This window comes from Heptranchias perlo, chromosome 26 (genome assembly GCF_035084215.1).
Source record: "Heptranchias perlo isolate sHepPer1 chromosome 26, sHepPer1.hap1, whole genome shotgun sequence".
Taxonomy (NCBI): domain Eukaryota; kingdom Metazoa; phylum Chordata; class Chondrichthyes; order Hexanchiformes; family Hexanchidae; genus Heptranchias; species Heptranchias perlo.
Window position 1 is genome coordinate 7,178,636 of NC_090350.1, and position 22,039 is coordinate 7,200,674.

Below are 22,039 nucleotides of genomic sequence, written 5' to 3' on the forward strand. Positions count from 1 at the left end.
GCCCAGCAATACGCACCAGACTGGAAATGTTCAGAGGTGCTGCCCAGACCCGAGACATCCTTGATCACAGTCTTGTTCTGATTCCCAGTGGACCTCACCGTAAGCCATTCCATCACCATGGTACAATTCTCATTAAATGAAGAGAGGGCCAAGACCCAGCTTGTTATCACATTTCAATATCGTCAAAACTATTCCAAAGATCAGCTCTTTCAAAATCCTCTTTAATGCTCTTTAATGCAGGGGTTACGAGGAACTCCCTCATCTCCAACAGTTGGCGTTTAGAAGTTACAATAACACATGATTGTGACGACACATTTCACTGGACAATTTCAGGCAACATGTTCCTATTTCATGGTGACATCAGGGCAAACGGAGAGCAGCAGAGAGGCAGGAAGGACTGTCAGGGTGTACCTCAGTGGTAGAGGTGAGCGGTTACTGGGGGGAGGCCCACTATTGAGTTACAGCTCACGTTATTCAGGAAGTCCAGCTTCCATCACATGTAATTTGGTCAGTCTGACTGTGGGTGTTGTGGCTTGTTGTAACCAGCATTAACCTGTACCGGCAGGTGCTGACGACCAATATCAAAATGAGAAGCCTAGAATCAGTAGTGGGCCTGTCCCAGCAGCTGGGGAAGAGTGCGGGAGAGCGTAGGAAGAGGAGATAATCAACATCTACAGCTTGAGACTGAATAAAGCTCTCGCTAAACTCCCATCAAACACTCCCAGGACAGGTACAGCACGGGTTAGATACAGAGTAAAGCTCCCTCTACACTGTCCCATCAAACACTCCCAGGGCAGGTACAGCACGGGTTAGATACAGAGTAAAGCTCCCTCTACACTGTCCCATCAAACACTCCCAGGGCAGGTACAGCATGGGTTAGATACAGAGTAAAGCTCCCTCTACACTGTCCCATCAAACACTCCCAGGCTGGTACAGCACGGGTTAGATACAGAGTAAAGCTCCCTCTACACTGTCCCATCAAACATTCCCAGGGCAGGTACAGCATGGGTTAGATGCAGAGTAAAGCTCCCTCTACACTGTCCCATCAAACACTCCCAGGGCAGGTACAGCATGGGTTAGATACAGAGTAAAGCTCCCTCTACACTGTCCCATCAAACACTCCCAGGGCAGGTACAGCACGGGTTAGATGCAGAGTAAAGCTCCCTCTACACTGTCCCATCAAACACTCCCAGGGCAGGTACAGCACGGGTTAGATGCAGAGTAAAGCTCCCTCTACACTGTCCCATCAAACACTCCCAGGGCAGGTACAGCACGGGTTGGATACAGAGTAAAGCTCCCTCTACACTGTCCCATCAAACACTCCCAGGGCAGGTACAGCACGGGTTGGATACAGAGTAAAGCTCCCTCTACACTGTCCCATCAAACACTCCCAGGGCAGGTACAGCACGGGTTAGATACAGAGTAAAACGTCCTTTATTTGATCTGCATTGTCTCTTATTCTGTTGCTGAGAAGAATTTCTCCCACTGCCCCATCGTGACATTTGCAGCTTTCCTTATGAGCTCTCTGAATTTGTGAGCGGTTTTGCTTTGTGGCTTCACATCGAGGAGGAACTGTGTTCAGACTGCCCCAGTCTTGTTTCACGCCGATGGACCCAGGAGCCTTTCATCTCATCAATCGGATTTAAACACAAATAGCAGGGTTGAAAGTGGAGTGTGTGATACAAAGCATCACGCAATCTCACAAAATTTAATTCTAAAATCACTTCCCCAAAATAATCCAGGCTTTAAAATTTATTTTTTTAAACAAAGTATCAAGCTCTCCCAGTCGCTGAGATGTGAGGTGTAATTTTCCAACTCTGCTCTCGACTGCCAGTATCACCTGTCGCAGTGAGCATTGGAAATTCAGGGTCACACTGCGCACGGTGATTGTGTACAGGAAATTCAGGGTCACACTATGCCCGGTGATTGTGTACAGGAAATTCAGGGTCACGCTGTGCACGGTGATTGTGTACAGGAAATTCAGGGTCACACTGTGCCCGGTGATTGTGTACAGGAAATTCAGGGTCACACTGTGCACGGTGATTGTGTACAGGAAATTCAGGGTCACACTGTGCACGGTGATTGTGTACAGGAAATTCAGGGTCACACTGTGCATGGTGATTGTGTACAGGAAATTCAGGGTCACACCATGCCCGGTGATTGTGTACAGGAAATTCAGGGTCACACTGTGCCCGGTGATTGTGTACAGGAAATTCAGGGTCACACTGTGCCCGGTGATTGTGTACAGGAAATTCAGGGTCACACTGTGCCCGGTGATTGTGTACAGGAAATTCAGGGTCACACTGTGCACGGTGGTTGTGTACAGGAAATTCAGGGTCACACCATGCCCGGTGATTGTGTACAGGAAATTCAGGGTCACATTCTGCCCGGTGATTGTGTACAGGAAATTCAGGGTCACACTGTGCCCAGTGATTGTGTACAGTAAATTCAGGGTCACACTATGCCCGGTGATTGTGTACAGGAAATTCAGGGTCACATTATGCCCGGTGATTGTGTACAGGAAATTCAGGGTCACACTGTGCACGGTGATTGTGTACAGGAAATTCAGGGTCACACTGTGCACGGTGATTGTGTACAGGAAATTCAGGGTCACACTGTGCACGGTGATTGTGTACAGGAAATTCAGGGTCACACCATGCCCGGTGATTGTGTACAGGAAATTCAGGGTCACACTGTGCCCGGTGATTGTGTACAGGAAATTCAGGGTCACACTGTGCCCGGTGATTGTGTACAGGAAATTCAGGGTCACACTGTGCCCGGTGATTGTGTACAGGAAATTCAGGGTCACACTGTGCACGGTGGTTGTGTACAGGAAATTCAGGGTCACACCATGCCCGGTGATTGTGCACAGGAAATTCAGGGTCACATTCTGCCCGGTGATTGTGTACAGGAAATTCAGGGTCACACTGTGCCCAGTGATTGTGTACAGTAAATTCAGGGTCACACTGTGCCCGGTGATTGTGTACAGGAAATTCAGGGTCACACTATGCCCGGTGATTGTGTACAGGAAATTCAGGGTCACGCTGTGCACGGTGATTGTGTACAGGAAATTCAGGGTCACACTGTGCCCGGTGATTGTGTACAGGAAATTCAGGGTCACACCATGCCCGGTGATTGTGTACAGGAAATTCAGGGTCATACTGTGCACGGTGATTGTGTAAGAAATTCAAGTTCACACTATGCCCGGTGATTGTGTACAGGAAATTCAGGGTCATGCTGTGCACGGTGATTGTGTACAGGAAATTCAGGGTCACGCTCTGCATGGTGATTGTGTACAGGAAATTCAAGGTCACACTGTGCTCGGTGATTGTGTACAGGAAATTCAGGGTCACACTGCACGGTGATTGTGTACAGGAAATTCAGAGTCATACGGTGCACGGTGAGTGTATGCAGGAATTTCGGGATCACACAGTGCCCGGTGATTGTATGCAGGAAATTCAGGGTCACACGGTGCACGGTGATTGTGCACAGGAAATTCAGGGTCACACTGCACGGTGAGTGTGTACAGGAAATTCAAGGTCACACTGTGCTCGGTGATTGTGTACAGGAAATTCAAGGTCACACTGTGCACGGTGATTGTGTACAGGAAATTCAGGGTCACACTATGCCCGGTGATTGTGTACAGGAAATTCAGGGTCACGCTGTGCATGGTGAGTGTATGCAGGAAATTCAAGGTCACACTGTGCTCGGTGATTGTTTACAGGAAATTCAAGGTCACACTGTGCACGGTGATTGTGTACAGGAAATTCAGGGTCACACTGTGCTCGGTGATTGTGTACAGGAAATTCAAGGTCACACTGTGCACGGTGATTGTGTACAGGAAATTCAGGGTCACACTATGCCCGGTGATTGTGTACAGGAAATTCAGGGTCACGCTGTGCATGGTGAGTGTATGCAGGAAATTCAAGGTCACACTGTGCTCGGTGATTGTGTACAGGAAATTCAAGGTCACACTGTGCACGGTGATTGTGTACAGGAAATTCAGGGTCACACTATGCCCGGTGATTGTGTACAGGAAATTCAGGGTCACGCTGTGCATGGTGAGTGTATGCAGGAAATTCAAGGTCACACTGTGCTCGGTGATTGTGTACAGGAAATTCAGGGTCACACTGCACGGTGATTGTGTTCAGGAAATTCAGGGTCACACGGTACATGGTGATTGTGTACAGGAAATTCAGGGTCACACTGTGCACGGTCATTGTTTGCAGGAAATTCAGGGTCACACTGTGCACGGTGAGTGTATGCAGGGAATTCAGAGTCACACTGTGCACGGTGAGTGTCTGCAGGGAATTCAGAGTCACACTGTGCACGGTGAGTGTATGCAGGGAATTCAGAGTCACACTGTGCATGATGTTCAAATTTCTCCTTGGTGCTGTACTCGGGGAATCGAGTCAAGTGAAATAGGCTTTGAGGTTATAGTTGGACCTGGGCAGGAGCAGTTATTTAGTCCCCATTTTAATGTCTAAAATGATATAATACTTTGATTTTATGAAAGCTTTTAGTTGTGCCAGTGCTTGCTCATTGTACCGTGGTGTAGTTCTGTGTCGTGGTCAGTGAGTATCAGGTCAGAAAGCGGTAACTGAGGAGGGAGGTGCCTGACTCTCCAACATGTGCTGCCAGGGGTCTAGAATTCCCACCGGCCGGGAAATCGGAAATTACCCCAAAGGTCATTTACAGTTAAGGGGGAACTTTCTGATGAGCTCTCCCAGTGGGGCGCCTTACCTGTTGGGAGCCCAAAATCGGAAAATTACCTTTTAACTTCAGCCTCAGGTGCCGAGAGGCTCAGTGATATTGTCCACTGTTCTCCTGTCATACTTGAAGTCTGTGGTACGCGGTCATCTATAATCACTGCTGTCTGCCCAGTACAAAATCAGTCAGAGAGCTGGAGATAGATGGGGCAGGGGATGGGGTGGGGGTTGTGCAGAGGGCTGGATCAGGGGGTGGAATGGGAGAGACAGGGTAATGGTGGGATCGGGTAAAGAGCTGGATAGAGATGGGGCACGGGGGTGGGATGGGACAGGGAAGGGGAAAGGTGGGACCGGGAGGATGGGGATGGGGCACGGGGGTGGGATGGGACAGGGAAGGGGAAAGGTGGGACTGGGAGGATGGGGATGGGGCACGGGGGTGGAATGGGACAGGGAAGGGGAAAGGTGGGACCGGGAGGATGGGGATGGGGCACGGGAGCAATCAGTATGGGCGTTCAAGGAGTTGCTTTGTTGCTGGTGGAGAGATTATTATCGAAGGATTCCCGTCCTGAACAGGAAGTGGGAAAAACAGACTTGGAATTTCGGAATCCGCCTTTCGCTCTCCAGTTTACATTTATCGAAATTCCCACCCACAATCCCATTGAGAAAGCAGACTGTCGAGTTCACCACCGGATGCACGACAGCCCGAAATTACAACCACCAGTCCGACTGACAGCTCGAAAATAAACAAACACAACAGAATTATTGGACCTCAGCGATTATAGGGAAAGGAAAACGTTTAAATCAATTCTGATCAGATTATTGGGCCAGAATTAAGCCACAATCCAGCCAGTGCTAATTGAAAGGCAACCTCCCTCTCATCACCTCAAAAGTTGCAGTCTCCACATCCCTGTGGGCAGCTCTTAGCAATGGCGCTCATGCAGCTGGTCTTTGGGGACACGAGCTTAGTGTTGAGAAAGGAGGGAGATCAAATAACGGGAGCAGTGGGACTGAACAGGTTCTGAATATTGGCCGACTCAATGGGCCTGGACCTGTACACAGGCCGAGACCACTAGCTTTTATCAAATTATTTTTTTCTCTGACCCTCCCCTCCCCTCCTGAAGCTGCTGACTCTCACTGGGACACGGTTCTACAAGCTCTGGTACCTCAACAACAGTGGCCAGTCTTCATGGCTGGGCCTACGCAATGAGTGTCAGTGAGCTATTCAGCTGCATTCGGCATCATGGCCAAAATTATCTCTCCGCTCACCAACAGTCACACGGCCATTGTTTCCAGCAGGGGGTCACTGGAGAGTGATCGGGAACTGGACACCGGCACCTCGCTCCATCCTGTACCCACAGAAGCAGGGCCAATGGCAGTGCCTCAACGAGGGGTTGCCAACGCTCCAGGGTTGTCCTGGAGTCTCCAGGAATTAAAGATTAATCTCCTGCTGCGAGCAACACCCGGGGCAAAATCATTGGGGCACTAAAACAATAGTTTTTTATTTCATTTTCTTTGAACACTTTTGTTTATAAAATTTTTTTAAAATATCGGAGATGGGAAAGGGCTGTTTGACGGACAGTCAGGAATCATCCAATGGGATAATGAAGAGTCTGCTCACTTTCCAATTGGCTGTGGGAAGGTGGGACGTTGCGAGGATGGACGTGTCGGGCGACCAATGGCGGGAGCGGGGCTGAGGGAGGATGGACGTGTTGGGCGACCAATGGTGGGAGTGTGTGGGTGGGGCAGTGGGAGGTCATGTGGTGAAACCTCCAAGACTACGTCCAACCAGAGCTGGCCACCCTGAGCTCCAGCTGCTGCCCAGCTGCCTCACATGGACCGGGGATAGACTCAGCCGTTCGCGGGGATACCCAGAATGCATCTTCAGTGGTGCTGGAAAGGAGATTGGCCGATTGCAGGACTACCAGGGCCTAATTGTAGTGAGTAAAACGTTGGGCCTACTGCCACAGGCTGGAGAAACTCAGACACCTTTACAATCACCATTTAAATAATATATTGGGTGGCCACTTCATCACTCGGGCCTACTTTCAAAGGCTGTTCACATGATTCATCCAGAAGGAATAAACAAGGAAAAATCAGAAATTTCAACCACCCCCCACCCCCCAAAAAAAATGCAAATGAGAAAAGTCTTGATTAATTGATCCAGTGAGGCGGTCCTTTTGAGTTCTTGGCATTATAAGGCTCCGGTACCCTCATGACGCAGTCAGAGGGTGAGCAACGCCCATTCTTCCCTGATGATCCTTGAAGACCCGGTGGGCCTGGAACACCTGGCACACCCTGCTGGCCGGCTGGGCCCGGTGGACCAATTTTACCGTATCCTGGGAGTCCTGGTGGACCTGAAAGGGAAAAGGCAAGATAGTGGACCCAGTCAACAAAGGGGCCACTACTCAATAACTTAAAGCTTAGGGTCAACGGGCCAATTATAAATAAAGAAACGGCAACCGCTGAGGATCTAAAACATAAACAGAAGGCTCGATTTTGACTTTTGGTCGGCCGGCCGTTCTGATGGTGAAGAGGCCCTGGCCTCATTTAAATCTGACAGGCACACTGCAGGGCGCCAAATAGGAACCGCGACCCAGCTCACCTGATTGAGGCCTCAGGATCGGCCTGTGGGGCCGCCAGCAAGGTAAGTTGTGAGGGGGGGGGGAGTTTCCCCATCGCAGAAGGTGAGGGTTCTGGGACAGCAGCGGCCCAAGTTATATTTGTGGGCCCCAGGGGTGAACTCCTGCTCCTCCGCGACCCACAAAAATAATTCAACATTTACCTTTGCCGGGCCTCTTCTCTTCCATCGCCCGTGGAACAGTTCTGGTATCATCCTTGTAAATCGTTTTTGCACCTTCTCCAATGTCTCTATCTCTTTTTTATAATATGGAGACCAGAACCGTTCACAGTGCTCAGTGAGGTCCAACCAATGTTCTATACAAGTTTAACATATCTTCTCTGCTTTTCAATTCTATCCCTCTAGAAATGAACCCCAGTGCTTGGTTTGCTATTTTTATGGTCTTAGTGATTTGTGTATCTGTACCCCCAGATCCCTCTACTTCTCTATCCCATTTAGACTCTTATTTTCCAAGCAGTATGTGGCCTCCTTATTCCTCCAACCAAAATGTCCCACCTCACACCTATCTATACTGAAATTCATTTGCCATTTACACGACGACTCTGCAGGTTTATTAATGTCTTCTTGTATTTTGTCGCAGTCCTCCTCAGTATTAGCTGCACCCCCCAATTTGCTGCCATCTGCAAATTTTGAAATTGTATTTCTGATTCCCGAGTCCAAATCGTTGATGTAAATTGTGAACAACAGTGGTCCCAGCACCAATCCCTGTGGAACACCACTTCCCACAACGACCTTTAACCCCTACTCTCTGTTTCCTGTTTTGTAGCCAGCTTGCAAACCATTCTGCTACTTGTCCCCTGACTTCATGAGTCCACTATGTGGTACCTTATCAAAGGCCTTTTGAAAATCCATCTATCACATTACCCTTATCTACTCTTTCTGTTACTGCTTCAAAGAATTCATGAAGGTTAGTCAAGATAACTGACAGTGCAGAAGTAGGACTTCTACAGGGGCCTTTATCATAGCTGCCCTAGAGATGCCTGGTTGGAGGTGTGGTATTCACGCACTCCGAATTTGCCTCCCTCAATCTAGAGAAGTCTCACCTCTGCTAGTTACCTTGGCCGGATAGTCTGGCTGATGTCAAGAATCAGGAGTAAGGGTGTGAGTCCTTGTATTTCTGACTCAATAACCCAACAATGATCCAAACCAGCAGTAAACCAGGAGGTTGCAAGACTGACTTGCTAGTTTGACAAAACCTTTTCTGTATAGATTGTGTCAAAAGATTTCTTTTCCAAAGAAACCCCTCTAAAACCAAAGGATATGTCAATGAAAGAAAGGCTGTGAAACAAGGGCCCTCTTTAGGTATCAAACCCTCAACAACGTGACTTCGGAGTGAATTTTACTCACCGTGAGGCCCAGGGGTGCCAGGTTCACCCGTATGACCAATGCCATTTTCACCTCGATCTCCCTTAGGGCCAGAAGGACCTGTTCCAAAAAATATTCCAACAACTTGTTAAGGACTGGGATTCACGTAGAGCGAGCACCAATGATTCACGGTGGGGGGGCGGTACAGCACAGGTTAGATACAGAGTAAAGCTCCCTCTACACTGTCCCATCAAACACTCCCAGGGCAGGTACAGCACGGGTTAGATACAGAGTAAAGCTCCCTCTACACTGTCCCATCAAACACTCCCAGGGCAGGTACAGCACAGGTTAGATACAGAGTAAAGCTCCCTCTACACTGTCCCATTAAACACTCCCAGGGCAGGTACAGCACGGGTTAGATACAGAGTAAAGCTCCCTCTACACTGTCCCATCAAACACTCCCAGGGCAGGTACAGCACAGGTTAGATACAGAGTAAAGCTCCCTCTACACTATCCCATCAAACACTCCCAGGGCAGGTACAGCACAGGTTAGATACAGAGTAAAGCTCCCTCTACACTGTCCCATCAAACACTCCCAGGGCAGGTACAGCACAGGTTAGATACAGAGTAAAGCTCCCTCTACACTGTCCCATCAAACACTCCCAGGGCAGGTACAGCACAGGTTAGATACAGAGTAAAGCTCCCTCTACACTGTCCCATCAAACACTCCCAGGGCAGGTACAGCACGGGTTAGATACAGAGTAAAGCTCCCTCTACACTGTCCCATCAAACACTCCCAGGGCAGGTACAGCACGGGTTAGATACAGAGTAAAGCTCTCTCTACACTGTCCCATCAAACACTCCCAGGGCAGGTACAGCACAGGTTAGATACAGAGTAAAGCTCCCTCTACACTGTCCCATCAAACACTCCCAGGGCAGGTACAGCACGGGTTAGATACAGAGTAAAGCTCCCTCTACACTGTCCCATCAAACACGCCAAGCCTTACTCCCTAAAAGGGCAGGAAATGATGCAGAGCACGCTCCTGAATTCCCAGTACGGGTTCCTGACACTGGGGGTGCTGTTTTGTAAAATGGTCTCCTATAAGGAGCAACGTAGGTTTTCCATTGTGCTGCAAAGGTTAAACACTCCGAAACACCGTATGATGAAAGCGAAAGTAAATCTCCAAAATCAGGAAGAATTGTGCAGCAAAAAGCTGTGAAATCCAAAGGAAGAGGCAAAACGAGCTGGAAAGACGAGAGGGAAATCAAAAAAAAAAGCGGAACAGGAGTAGATGTGAGAATGAGGGAGGAATGGGAGAGCGAGAAAGCAAACTAGACAAAGATTAAATCAGAAAACATGAGTGACGGTGGAAAGAGATATGGAATTGGAAGAAATAAAGACAAGGGGCAGGACGGTTGATGAAATGAGCAGGAAAGAGGGGAGTGGCTGCCATTTTGAAAATCTGTCATCAGAGCCTCACTTTGGAAATCAACATGGCAACTAGCACATACACCAAATACACAGACAGCATGGAGTTTAACTAATGCAGAACCCTAAGTTTGATTGTACATGTTTAAAATGAATGATACCTTTAGGCCCAGGCAAACCAGGACGTCCATCTCTTCCGATCTGGCCTGGCATTCCAGGCTGGCCTGGTTGCCCAGGATGCCCGGAGGTTCCAGGTTTACCAGGAGGCCCTGGCCTTCCCGGGCTTGCTATGTCTGACGGAGGACACACTCTGGATACGTAGTAGGTCATTCTTTCTAGAAAACAGAACGTCGGCCATTAAATGAGCTGCAGTGGGTTCTGGTGATCAACGTACTGTTGGGCAACACCTTGGAAAACTACACCAGAGAATGATGAGAGTCAGAGCTGTCTCTGGGATTCGGGGCAGGGTAAGCTCACAGGCCACTACTGGCTACCTCCTCGGGTCAAAGGACAGCTCAGAGCACAGGGAATAGAGTACGAGGTAAACTGGAAAGGAGATATAGGCTCAATACTGTGACCACAGCTGCACTGCACCAAGACCATAGCTTCTAAGGTGTTCCTGACTGAGTTGATTCTCGCCCCATAATGTCATACCTGCTCCTTTAAATATTTCAGTGTCACTCCCCGCATGTCGCACGTGACTCGACTTGGGGTCGAAGGTTAAAAGCAACAGCAATGTCAAAGAAAGATAGTCTGATGATAGAGAATGGCCTGCTCAGCAGCATAACATGGCAGCCAGTATTAGCGAGCGGGCTATCCAGCAGCACTAATATCAGGGAGAGGGTTCCCCCCTATATCAGGGAGAGGGTTCCCCCCTTTTTCAGGGAGAGGGTTTCCCCCTTTTTCAGGGAGAGGGTTCCCCCCTTTTTCAGGGAGAGGGTTTCCCCCCTTTTCAGGGAGAGGGTTCCCCCCTATATCAGGGAGAGGGTTTCCCCCTTTTTCAGGGAGAGGGTTCCCCCCTTTTTCAGGGAGAGGGTTCCCCCCTTTTTCAGGGAGAGGGTTCCCCCCTTTTTCAGGGAGAGGGTTCCCCCCTTTTTCAGGGAGAGGGTTCCCCCCTTTTTCAGGGAGAGGGTTTCCCCCTATATCAGGGAGAGGGTTCCCCCCTATATCAGGGAGAGGGTTCCCCCCTATAATCAGGGAGAGGGTTCCCCCCTATAATCAGGGAGAGGGTTCCCCCCTATAATCAGGGAGAGGGTTCCCCCCTATAATCAGGGAGAGGGTTTCCCCCTTTTTCAGGGAGAGGGTTCCCCCCTATATTAGTGCCCATTCCATCAGTGATATCGGGCACCTTTCAAGGCTCAGAGGGTGACCCCCAGACTCCAGCTGTTACCATTGCCAGCCACCCATCAGCATCTGCGTGAGCGAGGCCCAGAGATGGTCACCCGCTCCTCCTGCAGAGGGGGAGGGGAAGACTACCTGGCTCCCACCGCAACTCCTCAGAGCAGCAAGGCCGAGATCAGGAACTCAGGGATTGGGAGGAACTGGGTGTGTGTTGCTCAGTCCTTGGCAATTTGGTCCCCAGACACTTGCGCTTTTATCTGGTAAAGAGGCAGACAATTAATTTCCTCCGTCAAACACTCGGAATTGTAGAACTCAAATTATCTGGCGTGTGACGGCAGGAGAACGGAAGGAGATAAAGGAACATGAATACAGAGGGGCACTTACCATCAAAGATTTTTATAACTTCCTGTCTTATTAACCTCTTGATCTCATCAAAGTTCACGGCTTCAGCCTATTGGAAGGAACCAAAGACCATGGCGTTAGTTTGAGAACCTGTCACGTGATTGGGTGGATTACCCCGGTTAAAGGGGCATTTCTTTTATAAAAACTGTGTTCCCTTTGTGTTCCACATGTAACAGAATCGGAAACTCGCAAATAAACGACAAGTTTGCAGTTTCATCACACATAACGCACGGGGGACAATTACACTCTGGGGGGAATTTTAACCCCCCCCCGGGCCTCGGGGAACCCACCAAGTAAAGGGAGGCGGGAGCTGCCGGACCCAGCAGGCAAGTGTTTTCCAGCACTGCTTGTGGGCGAGGAGGAGCAGGAGAGCTTCCCCCCCGGTTCCTCAAGCAGACCTGCCGCGATCGGCCGACCCTCCCCAGCAACCACTCCCGCGATTTCTCCTCCCCCCCCCCGCGATCTCTCCTCCCCCCTGCGATCCCTCCCCTCCCCCCGCGACCCCTCCCCGCGATTCCTCTTCCCCTCCCCCCGCGATTCCTCCTCCCCTCCCCCCGCGACCCCTCCTCCCCCCCTCCCCGTGATCTCTCCTCCGATCCCTCCCCCCCGCAATCCCTCCTCTCCCCCACCGCGATCCCTTGCCTCCCCCGCGATCTCTTCCCCCTCCCAATCTCTCTCCACCCCCCGATTACCCCGAATCTCTCTCCTCCCCCCGATTCCCCCCCCTCCTCTCCTCCATGCTCCGAGATCCCTCCCCGACCATCGACCCCCAATTTTCTCGATTGATGGAGACCGTCCCCAGCGGTCCTCGGCTGCTGCCTCTCTATCACCGGCTTTCCCTCCCGGCAGCATCCAGCCTCTCTCTCTGGCCGGCTTTCCCTCCCGGCAGTGACCAGCCTCTCCATCACCGGCTTTCCCTCCCGGCAGTGACCAGCCTCTCTATCACTGGCTTTCCCTCCCGGCAGTGACCAGCCTCTCCATCACCGGCTTTCCCTCCCGGCAGTGACCGGCCTCTCTATCACCGGCTTTCCCTCCCGGCAGTGACCGGCCTCTCTATCACTGGCTTTCCCTCCCGGCAGCATCCAGCCTCTCTCTCTGGCCGGCTTTCCCTCCCGGCAGTGACCGGCCTCTCTATCACTGGCTTTCCCTCCCGGCAGCATCCAGCCTCTCTCTCTGGCCGGCTTTCCCTCCCGGCAGTGACCGGCCTCTCTATCACCGGCTTTCCCTCCCGGCAGTGACCGGCCTCTCTCCATCTGGCCGGCTGCTGGGCGGGAAACGGAGTAAAAAATTCTAATGAGGTCCTGCCGTTAAATTCAGCCGGACCTCCGCCTTCCCGGGGTTTCCGGGTTTCTGTGATAAGCTGCTTTCAGATGATTTATGTTAGTCTGGTTTGTGCTTAACAAAAACATTTCTTGGTAAAGCATTGTCCCTTTCAGTATCTTGGAATGACAGATTTAATTGAATCTCACCTTGATCCACTTAATTACAGGATGCTCCTCGAGAACAAGAAAAATAATAAGGATGCCACACTGTCCCTATTATTGGACTTTATTAACATTTCCTGGTTAGCCCCCTGATTCTGATCAGCTCTGGGTTTGAGACCAGGCTTCACAGAACCACAATTCTGGTCTCCATATTACAAAAAGGATATCGAGGCACTGGAGAAGGTGCAAAAAAGATTTATAAGGATGAAACCAGAACTGAGACGATATACCTATCAGGAAAGATTGAACAGGCCGGGGCTCTTTTCTCTCGAAAAGAGAACTGAGGAGTGACCTGGTAGAGTATTGAATAGTGAGTAAAGCTCCTGAGCCAGATGGGATTCATCCTTTAAGATTATGACGGGGTTTGATCGGGTAGACGTGGAGAAGATTTTCCACTTGTGGGGGAGGCCAGAACTAGGGGCCATAAATATAAGATAGTCACTAATAAATCCAATAGGGAATTCAGGAAAAACTTCTTTACCCAGAGAGTGGTTAGAATGTGGAACTCACTCCCACAAGGAGTAGTTGAGGTGAATAGATGCATTTAAGGGGAAGCTGGATAAACACGAGGGAGAAAGGACTAGAAGGATATGGTGATAGGCGTGGGTGTCCGAGTGACCCGCTCTGGAGAGGCGGGTCTGTGATTATAATTTTGAAATGAGGCTCCTTTCCTCAGATTTTGTCAGAGATTTGAATTTAACGGCTGCAGGCCGGGTTTCCCAGGGCTCGGAAAGATTCACAACCCTCTGAGTAAAGAAATTCCTCCTCATCTCGGTCTTAAGTGGTCGACCCCTTATCCTGAGACTTTGCCCCCTGGTTCTAGAGTTTCCAGCCAGGGGAAACAACCTCTCAGCATCTACCCTGTCGAGCCCCCTCAGAATCTTATCTGTTTCAAAGAGATCACCTCTCATTCTTCTAAACTCCAGAGAGTATAGGCCCATTCTACTCAACCTCTCCTCATAGGACAACCCTCTCATCCCAGGCTTTAATCCAGTGAACCTTCATTGCACCTCTAAGGCAAATATATCCTTCCTTAGGTAAGGAGACCAGAACTGTACGCAGTACTCCAGGTGAGGTCTTATCAAAGCCCTGTACAATTGTAGTAAGACTTCCTTACTCTTGTACTCCAGCCCCCTTGCAATAAAGGCCAACATACGATTTGCCTTCCTAATTGCCTGCTGTACCTGCATGCTAACATTTTGTTTCTTGTACCAGGATATGCAAATCCCTCTGAACACCAACATTTAATAGTTTCTCACCATTTAAAAAATATTCTATTTTTCTATTCTTCCGACCAAAGTGAATAACCTCACATTTCTCCACATTATACTCCATCTGACACCTTCTTGCCCACTCACTTAACCTGTCTATATCCCTTTGCAAACTATTTGTGTCCTCCTCACAGCTTACTTTCCCACCTAGCTTTGTATCGTCACCAAACTTGGATACATTACACTCGGTCTCTTCATCTAAGTCATTAATATAGATTGTAAATAGCTGAGGCTCGAGCACTGATCCTTGCGTCACCCCACTAGTTACAGCCTGCCAACCTGAGAATGACCCGTTTCTCCCTACTCTCTGTTTTCTGTCCTTTAACCAATCCTCTATCCATGCTAATATATTACCCCCAACCCCATGAGCCCTTATCTTGTGTAACAACCTTTTATGTGGCACTTTATCGAATGCCTTTTGAAAATCCAAATATTCTGCATCCACTGGTTCCCCTTTATCTGCCCTGCTAGTTACATCATCAAAAAACTCTAATAAATTTGTCAAACATGATTTCACTTTCATAAAATCACACTGACTCTGCCTAATCATATTATGATGTTCTAAGTGCCCTGTAACCACACTGGGCAGACCAAACGCAGATTGGGTGATCACTTTGCTGAACACGTCCACTCAGTCTGCAAGCGTGACCCTGACCTGCCCTGACCTCTGACCTCTCTGTCCTCGACCTCTTACACTGTTCCAATGAAGCTCAACGGAAGCTCGAGGAACAGGAACTCATCTTTCGATTAGGCACTTTACAAACTTCTGGACTGAACATTGATTTCAATAACTTCAGATCAGAACCACTGCTCCCATTTTGTCGGACAGCAGGTGCTGGTAATGGTTCTGCTGTTGCCAGTTACAGCACCTCTAGACCCATCTTTTGTTTCTTAACCTGTCCCATTCCCACCCTCCTTACCTTGCACCACCATCCCTTTTATCATTTAATCACTCGTGCCCTCCACCCTATCACAGACCGTCCCTTTTGTTCTTTCCTCCCCTCCCCCCCTTTCCCTGGCCCCTTCCCTTGGTTAAAAACTGTTTAATCTTCAACTTAAGAACATAAGAACATAAGAAATTGGAGCAGGAGTAGGCCAATCGGCCCCTCGAGCCTGCTCCGCCATTCAATAAGATCATGGCTGATCTGATCCCAACCACAAATCTAAAGAACACAAGAAGTCGGAGCAGGACCCGACCACATAGCCCCTGGGCCCTCTCCGCCACCCACAGGGCATTGACCGATCCGAACTCAGCTTCATGTCCAATTTCCTGCCCGCTCCCCATAACCCCTAATTCCCTTTACTTCTAGGAAACTGTCTATTTCTGTTTTAAATTTATCTAATGATGTAGCTTCCACAGCTTCCTGGGGCAGCAAATTCCACAGACCTACCACCCTCTTCCAGTTCTGACGAAAGGTCATCGACCTGAAATGTTAACTCTGTTTCTTTCTCTACAGATGCTGCCTCACTTGCTGAGAATTTCCAGTATTGTCTGTTTTTACTTCAGATTTCCAGCATCTGCAGTATTTTGATTTTGACAGGTAAACTTAGACTGTTTGGGGAGATGGGCCAACAACTGGCAGATGTGGTTTAATGCAGATACGTGTAAAGTCACGCACTTAGGGATGTGGAATAAGCAGAGGGATTATCGGGTTATTGGGAAAATACTGAGAAAAATAAATCAGGAATGGGATGTAGAAATTATTGTGAATAGATCCTCAAAACATCGAGCCAACCTTCGGCTTCAGTCCAGAGAGTATGGGGTGTTAGGTTGTATAAAAACGGGGAATTGAAGGAGGTTATCCTGCCTCTGTCCAGTGGGTCAGTCAGGCCCTACCTGGAGTATTGTGTGCAGTTCTGGAGCCCTCACTACAAGAAGGATGTAGCTGAGTGGGAAAAGGTAGAGAAAATTCACCAGGATGATACGGGGCTAAAAGGGTTAAATTATGAGGACAGGTTGCATCGACTAGGCCTGTATTTCCTTGAGTATAGAAGATTAAGGGGTGATTTAATTGAGGTGCTTAAGATGATTAAAGGATTTGATAGGGTCGATAGAGAGAAACTATTTCCTCTGGTGGGAAAGTCTAGAACAAGGGGCATAACCTTATAATTAGAGCTCGGCTGTTCAGGGGTGATGTCAGGAAGCACTTCTTCACACAAAGGGGAGTGGAAATCTGGAACTCTCTCCCCCAAAAAGCTGTTGAGGCTGGGGGTCAATTGAAAATTTCAAAACTGAGATTGACAGATTTTTGTCAGGGAAGGGTATTAAGGGTTATGGAACCAAGGCGGGTAGATGGAGTAAAGACACAGATTAGCCCTGATCTAAGTGAATGGGGGAGCAGGTTCGAGGGGCTGAATGGCCTCCTCCTGTTCCTACCTTCCCATCTTTGTCTGGTACGTCCCTGAAAGCCCGCTCCTGTAGGCTCCTCCCCCTGACCCCGTGAACTTTGGCAGGGTCAGCATGATCCCAGCGTAAACTGCCGATTTTTGGGGTCATGGCCTTTTGAGTGCTTGAGATCTTCTAATGAACACAGCAGGAGGGATGTGGAGAGGACTGGCCCACAGTGGAGAGGACTGGACCCATGAAGCAGGAGTGACACAAAGTTCAGTCCTTACCAGACACCCAGGTGGAAACTCGCCTCTTCTGAAAGAATGATTGTAATTTCTACATTAAATACACTTCCTCCTTCACTGAACGGCAGTGAGGCACAGGCTGAAGTATAATTCCTTACCCCTGTTCCTGGCACTCCCGGTATTCCAGGCGCACCTGCAGATCCTGAAGAGCCGGGTAATCCTCTTTCTCCGGGAGAACCGGGCGGGCCCGGTAATCCCATGCCGCCACTCTTACCTGACCCACCGTACAGCCCAGGTTTTCCTCTCTCTCCCTGGGCACCCTTTTCACCCGGATTTCCTGGCTCGCCCTGAGGACAAAAAGGTGCAGAAAAAGTATGAGAAATCCATTCCCCGCCTGGGATGGGATTCCACCCCGACATTCCCGTTGATCCCAGGAAGAAATGCGTGACAATACCAGAGGCCGTATTTGCTCCAGAACGAGCCGCGCCTCTAGCCAAGCTGTTCCAGTAGAGCTACGACACTGGCATCTACCCGACAATGTGGAAAATTGCCCAGGTATCTCCTGTCCACAAAAAGCAGGACAAATCCAATCTGGCCAATTACCGCCCCATCAGTCTACTCTCAATCATCAGCAAAGTGATGGAAGGTGTCGTCGACAGTGCTATTGAGCGGCACTTACTCACCAATAACCTGCTCACCGATGCTCAGTTGGGGTTCCGCCAGGACCACTCGGCTCCAGACCTCATTACAGCCTTGGTCCAAACATAGATAAAAGAGCTGAACTCCAGAGGTGAGGTGAGAGTGACTGCCCTTAACACCAAGGCAGCATTTGACCAAGTGTGGCACCAAGGAGCCCTAGTAAAATTGAAGTCAATGGGAATCAGGGGCAAAACTCTCCAGTGGCTGGAGTCATACCTAGCACAAAGGAAGATGGTAGTGGTTGTTGGAGGCCAATCATCTCAGCCCCAGGACATTGCTGCAGGAGTTCTTCAGCTGCTTCATCAATGACCTTCCCTCCATCACAAAGTCAGAAATGGGGATGTTCGCTGATGCTTGCACAGTGTTCAGTTCCATTCGCAACCCCTCAAATAATGAAGCAGTCCGAGCCCGGATGCAGCAAGACCTGAACAACATCCAGGCTTGGGCTGATAAGTGGAAAGTAACATTCGCGCCAGATAAGTGCCAGGCAATTACTATCTCCAACAAGAGAGAGTCTAACCACCTCCCCTTGACATTGAACGGCATTACCATCGCCGAATCCCCCACCATCAACATCCTGGGGGTCACCATTGACCAGAAACTTAACTGGACCAGCCATATAAATACTGTGACCACAAGATCAGGACAGAGGCTGGCTATTCTGCGGCGAGTGACTCACCTCCTGACTCCCCAAAGCCTTTCCACCATCTAAAAGGCACAAGTCAGGAGTGTGATGGAATACTCTCCACTTGCCTGGATGAGTGCAGCTCCAACACCACTTAAGAAGCTCGACACCATCCAGGACAAAGCAGCCCGCTTGATTGGCACCGCATCCACCACCCTAAACATTCACTCCCTTCACCACCGGCGCACTGTGGCTGCAGTGTGTACCATCCACAGGATGCACTGCAGCAACTCGCCAAGGCTTCTTCGACAGCACCTCCCAAACCCGTGACCTCTACCACCTAGAAGGACAAGAGCAGCAGGCACATGGGAACACCACCACCTGCACGTTCCCCTCCAAGTCACACACCATCCCGACTTGGAAATATATCGCCGTTCCTTCATCGTCGCTGGGTCAAAATCCTGGAACTCCCTACCTAATAGCACTGTGGGAGAACCTTCACCACACAGACTGCAGCGGTTCAAGAAGGTGGCTCACCACCACTTTCTCAAGGGCAATTAGGGATGGGCAATAAATGCTGGCCTCGCCAGTGACGCCCACATCCCATGAACGAATAAAAAAAAAGGATGTGTACTATTGGTGGTGCCTTGCCTGTACATCGCGAACAGTGCATGGCCGTGGGTGACGGTCCCTACAGTGTATCGGAGTCAGAATACAAGGCCGTGATTTTCCCCGAGGCCAGGTACAGCATGAGGTAAATCTCCCATTACATGTACCCAACAATGTGCTTCAAAACCCCAGCCCAGATACACACCCTTAATAACCAGGGTAACATTTCCGGTCCCACAAGCGGTACGGTGGTGTAGTGGTTATGTTACTCGACTAGTAATCCGGAGAACCCGGACCAGTGATCCGGAGGACCCGGACCAGTGATCCGGAGGACCCGGACCAGTAATCCGGAGAACCCGGATTAGTACTTCGGAGACCTGGACTAATAATTCGGAGAATTATTGAAAAACATCTGGAAATAAAAAGCTGGTCTCAGTAAAAGTGACCATGAAACTGTTGGATTGTTGTAAAAATCCAGCTGGTTCACTGATATCCTCTACAGAAGGAAACCTGCCGTCCTAACCTGGTCTGGGCCGATGTGTGACTCCAGTCCCACACCAACATGGTTGACTCTTAATTGCCCTTCGAAGTGGCCAAGCAAGTCACTCCGTTATATTAAACTGCTATATCAAGAAGGCGGCCCACCATCACCTTCTCAGGGCAACTAGGGATGGGCAATAAATGCTGGCCTTGCCAGCGATGCCTATATCCTGAGGATGAATTTTTAAAAAGCAATGATCCTGTGGTCCCTGTCTGTATTCAGCAATCGTGTCAGGAGTGAGGTAACGAATAGAACAAGGAGCCAACAGCTCCAGGGGAGGAAGGAAGACACTAGTAGTAATACAGAGAGGTCTAGGCTTGACCAAACTGACTCCGTAAGGTTCCTGACTTGCTTGGTCTTGGTTCCTCATGGATTATTGGAATCAAACAGTATGTATTGGGTGGTCTATTTGGAAAATAAAACGCCCTTAAGTAACCCGGCAGGACTTTGAAATGATCGATAAAAAGAAAGAACTTGTATTTCTATTGTACCTTTCATGACCTCAGGATGTCCAAAAGTGCTTCGCAGCCAATGAAGTACTTTCGAAACGTAATCACTGTTGTAATGTCGGAAACACAGCAGGCAATCGGCGCACAGCAAGATCCCACAAACAGCAATGAGATAATGACTAGATAATCTGTTTTTAGTGATGTTGGTTGAGGGATAAATATTGGCCAGGACACCGGGGAGAACTTCCCTGCTTTCTTCGAATAGTGCCATGGGATCCTTTACATCCACCTGAGAGGGCAGACGGGGCCTCAGTTTAACATCTCATCTGAAAGATGGCACCTCTGACAGTGCAGCGCTCCCTCGGTACTGCACTGGAGTGTCAGCCTGGATTATGTGCTCAAGTCTCTGGAGTGGGTTGTGAACTTGCGACCTTCTGGCCGATATTCTGCCCTCAGCCAACACCATCAAAATCAGATTAACTGGTCATTCATCTCATTGCTGTGCACAAAATGGCTGTGGTTCAAAGTGAGTGATTTGTAAATGAATCACCTTGAGATGTTTTGGCGATAAGGTGCAATATAAATGCAATCCTTTCTTATTCCCAACACCTTAGGCTTCATCTTCAACCTTGGCTTTGACCCCATTTGAAAATTCTTCCAGAACATTTCAACCATTAAAAACAAGACAAATTCATCATCTCCTCCAATACATCTATAGTGGACCCAGGTATCAAGGGTGGGCTATGCTGGATCACACCTGGGCTGATGGGCTTTTCTTGTTCAACGTTCTCTGATGAATGCTGTGAGAACCCATTAATAGACTCTCTAAACCTGACCATCTACTAAGAGCTGGTCAGAGGCTGACAAAATCCCAAGCTGGTGCCACACTGGAGGAGCGATGCTGAGTGAAGGAAGTGGTGGGCCGTGAGTTTGTGTCTGGAATCCCCACGTCATGGAGTTCCCGATAATCACTCTGGGGAGCAGCTGAGCAGCGGTTGTGTGTTGCTGCACAGGGAGGGAGGGGAAGCAGGGGGAGAAAGTCACCCACCAGCAACCAGATCCAGCAGCATTGGGAGGGATAGGATTATCCATCCTCCCTCTGGGCCACGGTGGGAATGGGAAACCAGCAGAAAGGGCTTTACCCGCAAATATAAAATAAATCTTTTAGTGAATGCCAGTTATTGAGATACCAACAGGGTAAGGACACAATAAGGAGGCTTTATAAAAAGTACAGATAAAATCCTTGGAATATTCCACTGAGCCAAGTCAAACCATCTCATTTGCATAGACCCAAGGGTGAGGAGCATGTGATCCATTCTCAGTATCATTTCTTACCTTTTGCCCAGGTGACCCCGTAATTCCAGGTTTACCAGGTTGACCCTAGGAGAAAAGAATACTGAACATCACAGCTTGAAGCATGAGCTCACCACGAGGCCTTCTGATTGATAAACCTGAGCATTGGAAAGCCCACCAACGTCTTTTGTTTTTGGTAAAATATAACAAACAGACTGATTGGATGAAGTGAATGTCTTGTGTTCAGCTGAGCTGTCGGCCGGGATATCCCTCAGAGCCATTCCCTCTCCGACCCGGCGTGACTTTGCCGGAATCCCTGTTTATCCGCATAAACAGTGAAGTGACGGTGAAGGAGTGGGAATGGCTTTGAGGAATTTCCTGGCATTCGTTCCTGAGGGAGTGCTGCATTGTGGGAGGTGGCAGCCTCCCTGGGTTCTATAAATAGAGGTATAGAGTACAAGAGCAAGGAAGTTATGATGAACCTTTATAAAACACTGGTTTGGCCACAACTGGAGTATTGTGTCCAGTTCTGGGCACCGCACTTTAGGAAGGATGTGAAGGCCTTAGAGAGGGTGCAGAGGAGATTTACTAGAATGATTCCAGGGATGAGGGACTTAAATTACGCGGCTAAACTGGGGATGTTCTCCTTGGAACAGAGACGGTTGCGAGG

The 22,039-nt window shown here is 49.3% G+C and overlaps 1 protein-coding gene across 5 annotated transcripts in view; it reads right to left on the minus strand.

Moving 5' to 3' along the window:
• Nucleotides 1–205: 205 nt before the first annotated feature.
• The window catches only part of col16a1 (collagen, type XVI, alpha 1), a 410,059-nt gene continuing 388,225 nt past the window's right edge, over nt 206–22,039 (minus strand). For all 5 annotated transcript variants that reach the window (XM_068006392.1, XM_068006393.1, XM_068006394.1 and 2 more), the window contains 6 exons: nt 21,412–21,456; nt 17,312–17,500; nt 11,807–11,873; nt 10,243–10,416; nt 8,695–8,772; nt 206–7,063 (listed from right to left, as the gene is read on the minus strand). In XM_068006392.1, the coding sequence (XP_067862493.1) occupies nt 6,861–7,063; nt 8,695–8,772; nt 10,243–10,416; nt 11,807–11,873; nt 17,312–17,500; nt 21,412–21,456 (756 nt within the window). In that variant the 3' untranslated portion in view covers nt 206–6,860. The remainder of the gene's footprint in view (nt 7,064–8,694; nt 8,773–10,242; nt 10,417–11,806; nt 11,874–17,311; nt 17,501–21,411; nt 21,457–22,039) is intronic.